This window comes from Pipistrellus kuhlii, unplaced genomic scaffold (genome assembly GCF_014108245.1).
Source record: "Pipistrellus kuhlii isolate mPipKuh1 unplaced genomic scaffold, mPipKuh1.p scaffold_m20_p_1, whole genome shotgun sequence".
Lineage (NCBI taxonomy): Eukaryota > Metazoa > Chordata > Mammalia > Chiroptera > Vespertilionidae > Pipistrellus > Pipistrellus kuhlii.
The window spans coordinates 136,728,448-136,744,859 of NW_023425404.1; the positions used below are offsets into that span (position 1 = coordinate 136,728,448).

The 16,412-nt window shown below is 42.2% G+C and overlaps 1 protein-coding gene and 1 long non-coding RNA gene across 4 annotated transcripts in view; one reads left to right on the forward strand and one right to left on the reverse strand.

Annotated features, from left to right (window-relative positions):
- The window catches only part of DAPP1 (dual adaptor of phosphotyrosine and 3-phosphoinositides 1), a 51,661-nt gene extending 38,661 nt beyond the window's left edge, over positions 1–13,000 (reverse strand). The window contains exon 1 of one of the 3 annotated variants that reach the window (XM_036410697.2): positions 12,736–13,000. In XM_036410697.2, coding sequence (XP_036266590.1) covers positions 12,736–12,836 — 101 coding nt within the window. In that variant the 5' untranslated portion in view covers positions 12,837–13,000. The remainder of the gene's footprint in view (positions 1–12,735) is intronic. The other 2 variants (XM_036410677.2, XM_036410687.2) reach the window with 2 other exon arrangements.
- Positions 1,784–7,640, forward strand: LOC118703629. The gene is made up of 2 exons (XR_004983112.2): positions 1,784–2,253; positions 7,179–7,640. It is a non-coding gene; the product is annotated as an uncharacterized LOC118703629 (long non-coding RNA).
- Positions 13,001–16,412: the final 3,412 nt, after the last annotated feature.

The following is a 16,412-nucleotide window of genomic DNA, read 5'->3' on the forward strand; positions in this document are numbered from 1 at the left end:
CCAAACTATACACATATGCAAACACATAAAATAAAAGTATATACCCAACTCATAAGTATGTTTTACTCAATGGAAGGAACCAAAACTAAGAGTATTGTTAAAGAAAGGAGACTTTAACTTGATCAACTTTTCCTATTAATAATTTAGTTTGTTCTAATGAAAAAAAATAAAATGGCCCTCTTAGGGTAGTTCAGTAGGTTAGAATGTCGTTCCCATATGCCAATGTCATGGATTTGATCCCTAGTCAGGGCCCATACAAGTATCAACCACTGAATGCATAAATAAGTGGAACAACAGGTCAATGTGTTACTTCTGTCTCTCAAATCAATAAAAAAATAGATTAATATCTTTATTGGGTAACTAAAATTTGAAAATAAGAGACTCAATTTCTTCCTTAATTCAGCCTCCAGGGATAATGTTAACAATTTGTTTTATTTTAAAATTTATTCAACTACTGTTTATTAAATGTTGGAATGGACCCAGCACTTGGATGGAGGGTGGGATGGGGGTGGAGAGGGAAGACCAGAGTGAAGGCCTAGAAGAGAGAGCATGCCAGGTGCGCACAGGATCAGAGCACTGCAGGTGGTGTGAGGGATGCAGAGCAACCAGGAGGAGGCCGATGCTCCTTGGCACTGGATACCGAACAACGTAGCTGCTAATATATGGTCTTTATTTCTAGAGCTTTTTATGGCTTCATAGGCACAACCAACAGCTCATTACATAGAATCCTAACTGGATGGACTTAAATTTCTTGTAATTGGAACTGTGTTTAAAATTTTTTTGTTTGTTTGTTTATTTTCAGGAATAACAGTCAGATTTAAAATTTTAATGATTTTTAGAGAGAGGAAGAGAGAGAGACACACACACACATCAATTGGTTGCCTCCCACATTCATCCTGATCACAGATGGAACCTGCAATCTGAGTGTGGGCCTAGGAATTGAACCCTCCATCTTTTGTTTAAAGGAGATTTCAATCAATTGAGTCACACTGGCCAGGGTGAGTCAGATCTTGAGGGCCTTAAAGATTGTAAAATCTGGAAGTTTCATTAAGATATTTAATATAAAATCATAAGAAAATAATTATTTAGAATGAGAAGTCACACAAAAATACATATAAAAAAAAAGCTGATGAATATCACAAACATCACAAATCTGAGGAAAATAGCTTATTTTTACTGATTTTTTAAAACACATCCCTATGCTTTTTCTCTCTATTTTTGGCTGTATTAGCTTTTATTATTTCTTCGTATAATAATATCTTTAATATAATTTTCTAGACAGAAACTAGAACAGTAATTCGGTGTCCCACTAAGTATAATTTTTAAAATTATTGATAGTGTAGAAAAGTTATGTCAGCTTTAAATGTAATCAAGTTTTTAAGATTGTTGGCAAATTTGGGGACCTCTGTCAAATTTCTCTTAAAGAAAAGCCCAAAGATTCTAGGGCATTTAAAATGCTCATGAGCAGGAACTAATATTAAATACTCCTGCAGTGACAGCATTTATTAACTATATTGCCAGGGTCTACCCTGGGAGGGGCCTGGAGGCTGAAAATTTATGGTCTTCACAGTAAGCTCATCTCTGGTGATTATAAAAGTCATATAAGATTTTTATTTTTTTAATTAAACAATAAAAATATTTAGCTTATTTTAAAAAATCACATATAATCTCCCATTGCAACCAAATTATAACTTGGTTTATAATTCTTTTAATTTTTATACAGGGTGTGAATAAAATCTAAACCCTAACATGACTCTCCCGTCTTTGCTTACATACAGATAATGATGGGGAACTCACTATTTTATATCGAATAGGTAAACTCATTCTATGCTTCCATATTTGATGCCAGGAAACTCTTCCTACATTGAATTGCTCGTTTCCTGATTTCAATGAATGGTCCAAGAGCTATTTTTGGGGTTTTAGACTTAAACTTAAAAATAAATAAATAAATAAATAAGCAAATAGTTAAAAGCATTTAGAATGTATTCTCTTCCTTTTCCATCATCTTCAGCTTCTCCTTTTATGACAGTCTTTCAGTCCCCTTAGTACCCAGAAACCTTATCTCCTTTGACTACTTTGCAAATTCTTATAATCAGCTTAAGGCTGAGGTCTGACGCTAAAAATAAAGCCTCGCAGGTCTCCCTTATTCTACCTGCTGGTACACTTGAAGGAAACCCCAGATTGCGTTACTTTCTTGACAATTGCATCATACTGCTGATTCACACTAAGCATACTGTTGATAACATCTCACAAGTAAGTCATTTTCCTCTGCTACTTCATCAGCACCTAATAACCCCCTGCATTTGAATGCTGATGTCATTAGAATGAAGGGCAAGAAGACACCTTTTTACTACTGGGAAATGCTAAGTGAAAAGGAATGCTAATGAGCCACTAACTTAAACCCTGAACATCTATGCAGTGTCAGTGAGAATTTTGGGGAGAAGAGAAGATGCCTTTGTCTCCAGCCTTACTAGCATGTGACTGCACTCAAGTAGAAACCTCAGCTTTCTCTCATCTGTCAAGGTGACGAAAAAATGCCTCATAAGAAGACCCTCTTTGTTTTCATAGGTTGGAACAGTCTTCTTTTAAACATCCTATCTAATAAAGAGTAATATGCAAATTGACCATCACTCCAACACACAAGATGGCTGCCCCTATGTGGTCAAAGATCCTGTCCCCATGTGGACACAAGATGGCCACCACAAGATGGCCAGCAGGGGAGGGCAGTTTGGAGGGACCAGTCCTGCAATGGAGGGCAGCTGGGGACGATCAAGCCTGCAGGGGAGGACAGTTAGAGGTTATCAGGCTGGCAGAGGTGGGAAGTTGAAGGTGCCCAGGCCTGCAGGGAAGGGCAATTGGGGGGGACACAGGCTTTCAGGGGAGGGCAGTTAGGGATGACCCGGCTGGCAGAGGAGGGCAGTTAGGGGCAAACAGGCTGACAGGGGAGCAGTTAGACATTAATCAGGCTGGCAGAGGAGGGGTTAGGGGTTGATCAGGCTGGCAGGCAGAAGCAGTTAGGGTCAATCAGGAAGGCAGGCAGGGGAGCAGTTGGAAGCCAGCAGTCCTGGATTGTGAGAAGGGCCTAAACTGGTAGTTATATATCCCTCAACGGGTCCCAGATTTGAGAGGGTTCAGGCTGGGTGAGGGACAACTGCCCCTTCCTGTGCACGAATTTCATGCACCGGGCCTCTAGTGTTATATGATTCTTTAACTTTTGCAAGAGAAAATAAGATATAAGAATTGCTAATTATATAACATATTCTGACTATACTAGATGCTGGGAATAGTTTGGAATAAGGTTCATTTTCCTAACACTTAAAACATTTTTTTTCTTTCATTTTCCCTGAGGGGGGGAGGGAGGGCGAGGATTTATAACACAATATTCAAAGAAATGTTATTTTCTACCCTCCACCCCCACCCCATGGCCCATTACTATATCTCAAAGCTGATAGAGGCAACAGAGCAGAGACTCATAAGCTTCAAAGGAATATTTGTACTGGGCTTTTGAGATGATCAAAACCAGCAGTTGACCATGAAGGAAATGGTGGTTTTATCCCTTCCACGATACAGTAACAAATTAGGAAACATCCACCCACTAAAGAATTTTTATAGCTGCCTCTCAGTGAGGTACAGGAAATATCAATACACTCAACCACAGAGTAAAAAGGACAAGCTTGATTCAGAAAACTGGATCCCAAATTCAGCCTCTTCTCTCTTTCCAATGCCCCTTCCTACTAGAACCTTTTGAAAAGTCACCCCAGCATAGTGGAACCGTCATAGATTCTTTTTTTTTTTTAAATATATTTTATTGATTTTCCACAGAGAGGAAGGAAGAGGGATAGAGAGTTAGAAACATCAATGAAAGAGGAACATCAATCAGCTGCCTCCTGCACACTCTCATTGGGAATGTGCCAGAAACCAAGATGTCCTTGACCAGAATCAAACCTGGGACCTTTCAGTCCACAGTCCAATGCTCTATCCACTGAGCCAAACTGGCCAGGACCCATCATAGATTCTTATCCCAGTGGGTTTTACCGTCTTAATTTGCTGATAGAAGCTTATATTGAATTTTGCATTGTCCTTTAAAGGGGAGGATTTTAAACTTTTTTTATTGGCTTGTGATACAAATACATTTTGAGTTTCTCTCTCTCTCTCTCCATATGTATAAACACACATACAGATATACATTATAAGTACACACAAAAAGCCAAAGATATTATAGGAAACAATACTATTCTAGATGCTAGTCACTGTTCTTTCCTCTTGCCATTTCTTTTAACAAATACTGATTGTGGCCCACTCAGCTGACGTTAGGATGCGAATAGGCTGCACCCGGTGCTTGGAAACAGTGGGAAGCCTTGCTGCTCTGCCCTGAGGTCTTGTTAGAAACTCACATTCTCAGGGCCCCTACACCTGCTGAGGTATAACCTGCATTTTTCACAGCCTCATGTGATTGGTATGCAGTTTAGACTTGAAAATCACAGAGGTAAAAGGGCTCTTGGTTCTAAACACTTTAATTCATTTCAATAACTTTGATGGTTTGACTTCACAGTGTGTGGCATCCAAGGAGGAGGACAAAGAGGACAAAGCATAGTGGCATTACAGTGGCAATGGGGAGGAAAAGAGAAGGATTTGCAGGCCAGTGCTATCGGCGAATCCCCAAATAGCTGCCGTCTTAGTGAAATGGACAGTAAATGGTGCAGAAGGGTACCTCACAGGAGACTAGGGGGATCAAGGAAAGCTTCCTGGAGGAGGAAGATCATGAGCTGGAGCTAGTTGAAACAGAGGGCCTATGTGCAAGGGTTGTGCAAAATGAAGCTAGGAAAATGGTGGGCACAGAAAGTGATCTTTCACATTAAAACATGAGCCACATACCCACTTAGATTATATACTTAGTCATGAGAAAATTCCCTAGTGACCCTTGTCCACAGATTATTCATATGTTTAATGACATATTTTCCTCCTTCCAGGCAGAGAGAAGTAATAGAGAACCTAGATTCTGTCCCATTAGAATTGTAATGAGATATACAATTTGAAATGTAAGGACATACATTTCAACCCAGAGCAATGGGTTCAACCCTATTGTGTGAAAGCAGCTAAAATGTCCTGGAATTTAACAGATAATGAAAGCATTCTTTTCTAGAGAATTTCTTCCTTTTCTCCACTTTCAAAATTATTTTCACTTTTCAATGACCCTGACACACTTTCTCAACTCTCTACACCAAAGTTAACAAACTCATAGCAGATGATGCCACGCCCCTTCTCTAAGGCCACAGATAAAGCTCCCCGATCTGTCTTCTTTCTTGCTAAGCCTGTACTTGGCCTCAGAATCCTTCTGAACAAAGTGAAGATTGTTCTCAACTACTAGGTAATCCCACTCTAAGCAATCCCAATGTGAGTCAGTCTTTCCTTCATCCCTGAGTCACTCCATGGAATTGTTTAGTTGCTGATTTCCTTCATGTTCATTTGTTTATTGAGTTGGTACTAACTTCTCTGATATTATAAAAAATAAAGCATTTGGCCCTCTCTGCTATCAGAAATCATGGTTTAGGATAAGGAAATATCTTATTTGGTTCAAGAGCTATCCATGCAGCATGAATAGCTCTTACTATGTCAGAAAAGACGGTGTGGTTCATAGATGAACATTAGCTGCCATAATCACAAGTGTGGGCTTATCTTTCCATTGATCACAGAGGTGGGCCCTGTCCAAGTACAGAGAACCAAGCAAAGGCTTGGCCTAGGAGTTGGAAAGTTCTAATGAGGCTTCAGATAGGCATAGGGTAATTACAGGAGAGGCTGAAAGAAGGACTTGCCACAGTCTTTCCAGTAAGGAGGTTTCTGTGATGAAACCAGCGTGTCTGTGGTTTTCCATGTTGCCATTTTAAATCTGCATGTGCTAATAGCAGAGCGAAATGGTGAGGCCAGCTGCCCCAGCTTTGAGAAGCATACCTGACCTGGTGTCAGAGGCAGAAGTATGTGAGTACCTGGTCAAACAATGAGGTAAAGGCGGGTGGGCCCCACGTTATGTGTTGTTGTTTTGTTTTGGCTCACCTAAGGAGAAACAGGATTCAAAGGAAGGAGATAATTCTGTGGGAGTTGGAGACCCAGATAAACCTGTTCTTGAAGGAGTCTGAGGAATGAGGCAAGAAGTTCTGAAAGATGGAAACACAGAGGTAGAGAGAAAGACAGAGACTTGAAGATTCAGAGACACAGAGTGGCACAAAGACCCAAAGACACACAAGTTAAGAGCTATAGAGATAGAAAGATAGAGACCAAAACTCGGGGACAGAGAAAGGCACACCAGCTCACATAAATAGTGGGAAGCATACAGGTCAGTGATTTAGGAACACAAATATGACCCAAACAGTATTCAAGAGACAAAGGCAGAAGCCAAAGAGGAGGAGGATGTAGACACATAAAGAGTCCAATGCAGAGGTGGATCAACACCCAGGGTTGTCAGAGCCTGGGAGAGACGGAGGGGGGAGTGGGTGGCAAATGGCATCTCACTCTAGCAGAGGCCCATGTATCCAGTCCCCAGGTTGGACTGCACTGTGCAGGCACGGCTACAAGACCAAGAGACCAGGGAATGTTTGTTTGATTTGGAATGGGACCCAAAGCTCCATGACTGACGAGAAAAAACACCTGTGGATAAGAACTTGAGGAGGACTAGCAGGGCTGCACAGAAATCCAAACCAAACCAGAGGATCTCTCAGGAGGCCTCATGTCTGAGTAGAATCAAGCTTGACGCTGCATTTACTCTGGGCACTCTTGCAGCCTGTACCTCATCAAAGGCTGCTTCAGGGCCATTGTTTTGGGGTGGCATTGCCATTGACAAATTTGGGCTGATACAGGAGTCAGAGTAGGCCACTTGTGGGAAGCTATGACTCGAGGAAAGAGCCCCAAACTTTGAGGGATGCAGAGAGATTCCAGATTCCTTGTTTTATTAGTTATGTCCCCTCTAGTTCATTGTTTTATGACTTCCACGGACAAAAAAATCCTATCAGTCCCAAGGGCATTGTGTCCAGGTCCCATGATCCCCCTCCTCCCTGCTATCCTCCCTGTCATCGCCCTCCACCCACTCTAACTTGCATTCTCTAACTGTACAGGCTTGTGCATTCCCTGCTCTCTGTACTATAAACTCTGTGAGGGAGAGCCATTTTTTTCTTTCTTCATTTCAGAATCCCTCACCTGCACTGCCTATGTCATCAACAACAAATGGCTCTATGAACGAATGGGAAAGTGAATACATGAAGCAAAGTGACCCCACTCACCGTGGGACACCTGTGTGAACAGATGTCCACATGTAAGGCGAAGGAAGTCACCACCGCCCATAGAGGAACAGAAAACACAACTGAAGAGGAAATGTGCTGGAGTCAAAGAGAGCAAACTGCACACTAGTTACATATTCTCCTACCACCACGACTCACCTTCCGTTTTCAGACTCCAAGATTACAGAATTGTGCACAGAAGAGGAACAAGCGTTATTGTTTTACTTGCTATCTCAGAACTGTAATACGATTCCTTTAAACTTTAAAGCTTTGACTTCTCTAGACTTTTCTTAGACTTATCAGTTTGTCTAGCGCCCCCGCCTTCCATGAAACCTACACAAACTTCAATAAAGTTTTTTATTAATTAGAATATTAACCTGGTTTTGTCTTGTGCATGTATTACATGGATACTGTGAAAGAAGAATGAATGCCTTTTAGTAATACAATTTGTTGGTTGTAGTGATCACAGAACTTTTGTGTTTCTTTCAGCTCGTGCTAGCACTAATCTATCGTGCTAACATCATAAGAAAGAAGTTTGATAGAAATTAGTTAGTTTCATCAGTGGACAGGCGCATGGACTCTGGGGCAAAAATGAATTGGAAGCTTTTGAGCATGCAAACTTGGGCATGTGATCAAAGCTCTGTCCTTCACTTTCCTCATTTGTAAATAGGAATGACATGTTTAATAGTATCTACCTACAGTGGCGTGTGACTTTAGTGTTACATGCCAAGGGCTTAAAATAGTGGCTGGCATATAGTGAGCACCCAGTGATTATTAATTGCCATGACTAGAACATATACCTTCTAGCATCAGTGGAAAGAGCATCAGTTTTGGGGTACTCTCCTAGGTGTATCACTCAGCTGCATCACTATGAGGTCGGTGACCTGGACGGTTCACTGAACTAAACTGAAGTCAGCCTCTGCATCTATGAAATGGGTATAATTATACACATTGAAAGTGTTATTGTGAAGGCTAAATGACATTGTGGATGGGAATGTCACGGAGTAGGAGATCAGTGAAGAATGACTATTGCAACAAGAGAGAATCTTAGCTCGGATTCAGGACCCAGATTCACTGGATGTCAGGCAGCTGATTTCTCTGCTAACGAGTCTCTGCATGTAGAGTTGGCATACCAATACCTATTAAAGACCAGCGCTACTGTGTGCTAAAAGTCTGCTTCATAATAAGAACTCCTTGGGGTTATTATCAGTTATTTCTTGAGTGAGATAACCACCGCCTGAGGGCCAGCTCCTGCCAGAGCACATGTTTTTGTGTGGACTGAAAGCCATTATCTTGTTTTTAAGTGGTGGGTGCGGGGAAGGAGAAAACATATTTTGTGACTCATAAAATTATATAAAATTCAAATTTCAGTGTCCAATAACAACATTTTGCTTGAGCACCATCATGGTCATTGTTCCTGTTGTCTCTGGCTGTTCTCCCACCACAGTGGCAGATACGAAATGTTTTGGCGGAGATCACAAGCCTGCAAAGCCTAAAATATTTATGACCTGGCTCTTTACAAAAATCGCTCGCTGATCCCTGATCTGTTCTAACCTTCTCTTTTATGTGAAGGTTACGGGGTAGAGAAATGAGAGACATTTCAATTTATTTACTTAAATATCCAGAGCTCAGAGTCTAGTTTCTTGACACAGGCCAACACAGCCAAACGCTGACACTTTCTTATAAAAAAAAGTATCTGGAAAAGTATGGAGAAAAGAGGATAGTTACTGTATTTCTCAAATACAATACAAAGAGTGATTGTATTTGTCAGACATATTAAGATATGTCAGACAAAATAATCTGAATATGTAATTTAAAAATATCCTAAATTATTTGCATTTCTCAGTATCCCTTTTGTGACTGTAGTGACCCCTTTATAAACTATACAACTATATTATTTCTCCATTATCTCAAACTTTGTTATAGTCAGAGACTTTCTGGAATGTTAAGTTATTCCCTTATGAACAATTCCACACTGACTTGTTATTTAGGTGCTGTCTCTGCTATTCATCACTTGTGTCATCTCCCCATCGCTTCATTTTTGAAAGCAGCATACAGTACAGCCTGACTGTGCCCAGCTCAACTCTTCCTTCTCCTGGGCCATTCTCCACCCCCTTACCCCTTACTGCTATGCACCCTCCCACAACCCCATCTGCCAAGGTGTCAGTGAAGCTGAGCAACAACTGCAGATAGATTTATTTACTTATTTATTTATTGCTGCTGGACACATTGATACCTTTAAGATGAAAGGAAATAAATGTTTTTCATTTATGGATTTCTATAAATGAGACACAGAAATCTATCTGAGTTACCTAAGTACTTTAGAATGAATAAGACTGTACTCTGAGCAGGTCATGTGTGTCCTAGACAGGCAGGTGAGGGATTGGCTGCAGGCCAGGGCTTAATTTGCAGAGGTTACATATTCTATAGTTTGAAGAAAACTAGGGGCCAAAAGACAAAAACATCTGCTATCTCTTTGATTTAATTATTACTGGAGGAAATATATTTGACCAGTTATCTGTCTGTAGCTATCAAAAATAGGAATGTAAAAATCTACCTATCTAATCAAACAACCTATTAAAATTAAGTCATTAAAACTATCTATTTTTACCTTTCAAGTACATTAAATCATTTTTGTTTTTATGGAGCTTTAAAAAATCTAAATTAACCAGAAATTTTGGTATAGGGATAGGTCATACCTAACTCAATGGTTGGGGAACAAAGCTTCATTTATATTCAGAATTCTGCTGAAGGCAATGAGTCATTTTCAAGTCTTCTCAAATGTTATTATCTAAAAAAGATGTATCAGTGATGTCCTTGAGGGGCAAGTACTGGCTCAAGTCAAATAGTAAATTTTCAGCAATTTTGCAAGCTAGTTGTTAAATCCTTGGTGGGTTGACATGGTTCGAAGTAGGAGTATTTGTATCAGGGAAATAGGCAGACTCTGGAAATCAGTACTACTCCTTGTCTATGTGGTTTTTCAGCACACCATTGAGTACATTTAAATCAACCATGCTCCTCAGAGTTCTCATCAGGGAGATGAAACTGTTCTAAAACTGATTTATAGTGATGGTTGTATTCTCTCTAAAATCACTAAAAATTATTGAGATGTATACACTTGAAATGAGAGTGTTTTAAAGTCTCTAAAATATGCCTCACTAAAATTGTTCAACAGAATGCTACCAATCAACAAACAAAATGTCAACATGTATAGTTGGCTACAAGATCCAGTTACATACCCAATAAATGAAAAATAAAGCCACATTTACTCAGCACTTCTGATGGGTTTATATTCTGTCCAGTGACTCCCAACTTTGTCTCACTCTGGAATCACTTGCAAAGTTTAATAAGAAAATGTTAACTCCCAAGATGTTGGTGTCTTTTGTTTGGTCTGTGGCCTGAGCAGAAATTTTAAAAACTTAGGTGATTCCAGTGTGCGGCCAAGGTTGAGAACCACAACTATAGAGCAATTTCCCCAGATAAGTGTAGCTTGCCTGTTGTTACAGAAACCACCCTCAAATGCTTATTAAGTTCCCAGGTGTTCTGAAATAGAGCGGTCTGGACATAAATGCCCATTTGGGGGTTGAGAAACAAGGTTGCATTGAACATGTACTTTTTGCACATGGAGGGAAGAAACAGATCTGTTTCCTTGTGGGTTTCTTATGTAGTTGCTGCCTGCCACAGGCATTATGACGGGGAGAAGGGACATCATCTAGCTCACCTTGTCATCTAAATGAGTGCCAATGAACTCAAACACAGAGTCTAAACTCAGGGATTATTGAATTAAAGGACCAGAGTTGAATATCTCCTTTGGGTCTCTTCTCTTTGGGAATACTGATCATGGGCTGGGATTATACAATAGATAAGGAAGCATGCACTAAAAAATTATCCTATATAATAATAGCCTAATATGCAAATTGACCAAATGGCAGAACCACCTGTTGTGCATTGACCACCAGAGGGCAAATGTTCAACGCAGGAGCTGCCCGCAAACCTGCAGGCTCAGGCTGGCCAAGGAGGGTGCCAGCGAAAGACCCTGATCTCCCCACTGATCACCCCACAGATCGGCCCTGATCGCCAGCCAAGCCTAGGGACTCTACCCATGCAGGAATTTCATGCACCAGGCTTCCAGTAGTTTAATAATTTAATAAGGCTACAAGTGAGAGCCCAAGCATCCACCTTTAGTGTCTGCACTTATGACACCCATTATGCATGCTCAGGGGCATTTTACCTTTTCTCTTTGGGGGAAATCTAGAAGGCTGGTGATGTCTTGGAACTCTGAATTCTCAAGGAAGAGTTTACTCTAGGAAAATTTTAACTATTATATCTGATTTACCTTCTGAAGTTAGAATTCAATTCTGAGATCTCAAATTTAAAATCTATAGACAGGACCTACTGAGAACTTTTACAACCATGCAGCACCAAAGACACAATCTCTGCTTTCTTAATGCAGATAGAATAGACTCCTGTTTCAGTGTTTCCTGTTAAGAACATTGACTTTGGAAAGTTGGAATCCCAGCTTCGCCAGTTAGTTGATGTGTGATAAAGGCAAGTTATTCAACCCTTTGTGCTCATTTTCTTCCTTTGTAAGATGGAGATGATAACAGTTCCTATGTCATTGGCCTGCTGTGAAGATTTGAGCTGCTTGTTCAGACATAAGGTGCAGGTCATGCCTCTCAAGAAGCACAGGTGTCGAAACCAGCCTCATCAGGTTCTTCCTGGTACTTTAGGATAAAGGTTGAGAGTCTCTAGGAAATCCCCTCCCTATTCCTCTCAGGTGTAATGTTTGTTTCTCTAATTAAATATCCTGATGAGTTGTCTCATCTGGTCTCTACTTAAAGACAGAACTATTACAACTCCACCCATTTTTGGAACTCACTACCTGCTTGAGGCAGAAATTGTATCCTCTTTCTGAGTTGCTAGATATAAAAGGCTCTCGGTTGCCCCTGCAGTATGCACACAGACAAGAGCTCACAAATGCAGTGTCAGGAGAAAGAAAGGGGCATGCGGACATCGCCGTAGACACTTCCTTCTTTCTCTTGAAAAAGTCCCTCTCCTGTTACAATATGAGTGTGGGCTTTCTGTTTATCTTACCTGCAACAGCTTAGAGTTCAACAAGTTTAACAGACGTTTATTTATAAACCAAATCGATAATCAAGGAAGCCAAGCAACATCAACTCACACATCCCAGTTCTAGCCCCGCTCTCCAGGAATGCCCAGTATTTAACTTTTGTCTCCGTTTCTGCATCCACCTGCTTTCACATCAGGGAAAAATAATATGTGCTTTTACTGTGCCATTAGCCCCAAGCAGGAAGACACCAAGCAGACACATGAGTGAAGTGGAGGGGACAGAAGAGTGGGTGGCAGAGTGCTAGAGACCATCATTCCTCCAAGGGAGTCTTAGGGTGCGAGCGGAGGGTCAATGCTCACCCAAGAAGCGCTTTGAAAAGCGGATCTGCTCTCTTACCCCAAGTCCTGCAGCAGCTCAGCCTCTCCATCGGGTGTGCTCCACAGATTGGAAGGATCCTGGGTGCTCATCTTTCCTTCTAGACGCTCTGCTCTGCCCATTCACGCTCCTCACGTCCAGCCTCTGGCAGGTGCTATGAGGGAAGAGGCTGAGAAAGGAGCACTGCTGCTCCTCACACTCTCCTCCTCTTTGAGAGAAGCCAGCTGTGAGTCTCCTCCACCAGCAAGGAAGTGAAACTTGCTTACTCCTCCCACTGACACTCACCACCCCAGCCCCCAGGCACTCGCCGGAGTGTTCAAATAAGTCAGGAAGCATGCAAACTTAGCTCCTATCTCTAAGGGCATCCACACGGATCACGCCACCTGTAGTTTCTGTCAAAGGAAATAAACATGACAGCACTCCGACCAGGGCTGCAACACTTCATTCAAGCGCCTCTCCTGAGGCCAGACCATGGTTTTCCCCCCAGTGCTGTCAGCCTCCGGCTGGCAGAGGGCGGTGCACGCACTCATCCACCCCACCTTCTGCCTCACCCATGAACACCCAGGAAGCTTCTATTTCGGGAAGGTCATTAGCGCGGGTACACAAATCAGAGTCAAATCTCTGACTTCCATCCTGAAGCCTGGTTGTTCGCACGTTATCCATATTGCTGCCTCAGTTATCCAAGTTTCCAACATACGCTTGACTTTTAGGTAGGCATGATTCAGAGACATGTATTGTTTTCTCCGTGGGAGAAAAATAAGGGGAGAAGAAGGTACGCAGGAAAAGGAGGATGGGGCCAGCCTGCTGCCAACTACTGAGGCGTGTTAGGAAACCCCCCCCCCCCCAATCCTACCCTCACCCCCACCCCGCCACTTCCGTCACGGGGCATACAGCTGGTGTTGCTTGTGTGGTTTTGTGTCCAGACTCATGGGTAGAACATTCCATCTGCCTGAGAGTCCTAAAGGGAAACTGTAGGAACTCTGAATCCTGGAGAGCTGGACAAAGTGTGTGCTTCCTGCCTTCTCTGTGTATGTGCTGCAGGAGAGAACGTGTTTCTGGTCTCTCTCTCTCTCTCTCTCTCTCTCTCTCTCTGTCTGTCTAGTCACACCCTGACTCACTCAGGGTTCACCAGAGGGCTCTATAACTTGTTTCTCATCAGCGAGAAGCTGTCCGAGGACCAGCACCATTGGCAGCTTATCGGAATGCAGAATTTCGGATTCATACCAGCCCTTCTGAACCTGCATTTGCATTGGCACCAGATCCCCAAAGCGACTCCCTGCACATTAACGTGCAAGGAGACCACTCTGTAGGATACAAAGGCCGCAGAGCGTTCTAAAGGAGAGGCTGATGGGGGCCTGTGTTACAGGATCCCAGGGCAGGAGGAATAAGAAAACTGAGGTAGGAAAGTTAATGCCAGACAGTGTGGGCAATTTGCAGTCAGCTTGTAACTAACCAGCCATTACTCCCCCCAGCCAGGGACACTTGAGAGCAAATGGTAAAACACTTCCCCAAGATGAGAATGCAGAGAGGGACAGGGAGAGGAGAAAGGGAAAAAGGACAGTTTTACTCCCTAAGCAGAGAAGCCAGCAGTTTCAAGGCTTGACAAGATCAAGTTGCCAGTTGCTTCTCAAGAATTCTGGGAAGGCCACGACAAAGTATAAAATAAAAAAAAAATAAAAAAATAAAAAAATAAAAAGTGACCTTGAGGATTCATCTGTACCTAAATATTCAGCAAAGGAATCTTGAAATCTATAGCCAAGAGGGTAAATAAAGCTTCGGGCCCCACCCAGCTCTCTCTTCAGAGTAGCTGAGAGTCTGCACTTCACAAGCCAGATGTATACGTTTCTTTGCTTTGCTTTTCAATAAGGTATATGCTTTAATAAGTTGTCTTTTCACAAAGCAATCAAGGTCTCTCGTATCAATTCCTTTATATGAGAAGACAAGGATGGAGGTTGGGGACAGCCTTCTCCCACGGAATCGAGTGCTGTCTGGTAACTCCTCTCTGCCTTTGGTGAGAGGTGCCTCTAACAGCTATCCTTCTGGGTGTCTGACATTTGTGAGGCCCTAGATCCCTCTGATTGCCAGAAATTCCTGCGTGTCTGGAGACACCCTGGGGGGGATGAGGCTCTGATAACACATGCTGATTGTACATGCGCGTTTAAAATTTTTTCAGCTACTGTTTGTTCAGAGAGGAGTGTAGGATCCTTGTGTAGCAGCGGCCAGTCCTGGCCAGGGAGGTACAGAATGTGCCTGCAGCAGAGACAGCGGACCAGCCAGCAGCAGATTTCCTGTACTATTTCTACAGCCCTTTGTTTGGTGTTTTAGTATCGATTTTGTTCCTGTTTTAGCAAATTCTGTGTTTTTCTTTTTTTAGCCTTTTTTCTCTTCTTCTTTTCAGAAAAGTATTGAATAGCAGAGTTTACGCAGCCGAGCCTCCTGTATTCAGTCTTCCTGCCACTCTCCCTTTCTCGTTTTGCTATCCCATCTGTTGTCCTCCCCTGTGACCGCATTGTTTCATTGTGTCACTTATTTTCCCAGGATCCCTCTCTTCCCCACCGACCCCCTGCTCCGAGAAATACGTGTTCAGCATTGTGGTGGGACCAGCTGCTGCGCCATTACTAGGTGGTTTCAACAGAATTACTGGATGTTCATAAAACCACCTGGTATTATATCGGGCCTAGTAATAATTAATGTCGTTTTTAAACATTCGTTTAAAATCTTGCTTGGCGTTGACTTGTATTGACATAACCTTCAAACACGTGGTATCTACAGAACGTGTGAAGTGCGATTAACAAGTTTTGCTTGAAAAAGTTTGTGTTTGGTTTGGTTTTTGTTGCAAAACTAGGGCTAAGAAGGTGGCGGATGAAGAGCATATTCGGCACTGCATGCTTTACGAGTTCCAATTAGGAAGAAAAGCAAGTGAGGCTGCAAAAAACATCTGTAGTGCTCTTGGTCAAGATGCAGTTAGCGCCAGAAAATGCCAGCGTTGGTTTGAGAAATTTCGCAAGGGAAATTTTTCATTAGATGACAAGAGTGGTCGAGGCCGTGTGTCCAATTTTGATCAAGAAGCTCTTCAAGCTCTTTTGGTGCAAAATCCTCAAATTACCCAACAAGAGCTTGCGACAACTTTAAATTGTTCACAAAAAACAATTTCCAATCAATTGCGTGCACTTGGCAAAGTCCAAAAGTTTGGAAAATGGGTTCCTCATGAGTTGACCGACAACAACCGACAATCAGAGTCACAATTTGCAGTTCGCTCCTCTCTCGTCAAAACCGTTTGCCGTTTTTAGAGCAAATTGTTACCAGAGATGAACAATGGGTGCTGTATGTTAATTTGAAAAGGCGGCTTCAATGGTTGGACAAAAATGAGGCTCTGCAGCCCACGCCAAAACCTGACTTGCATGCGAAAAAAGTGATGTTGTGTGTTTGGTGGAATTTTAAAGGAATTCTTCATTATGAACTTTTACCATCTAACCAAACCATTACAAGTGCAGTGTATAGTGCCCAATTGGAAAGGTTAGCCCAAGCTTTAAGAGAAAAAGAACCCGCGCTGATTAATCGGAAGGGCGTAATTCTTCACCACGATAACGCACGACCACATACTGCAAGAATCACTGCTGAAAAACTGCGCCAGTTGGAATGGGAAGTTCTCCCTCAACCTGCATATTCTCCTGATATTGCCCCTTCCGATTACCATT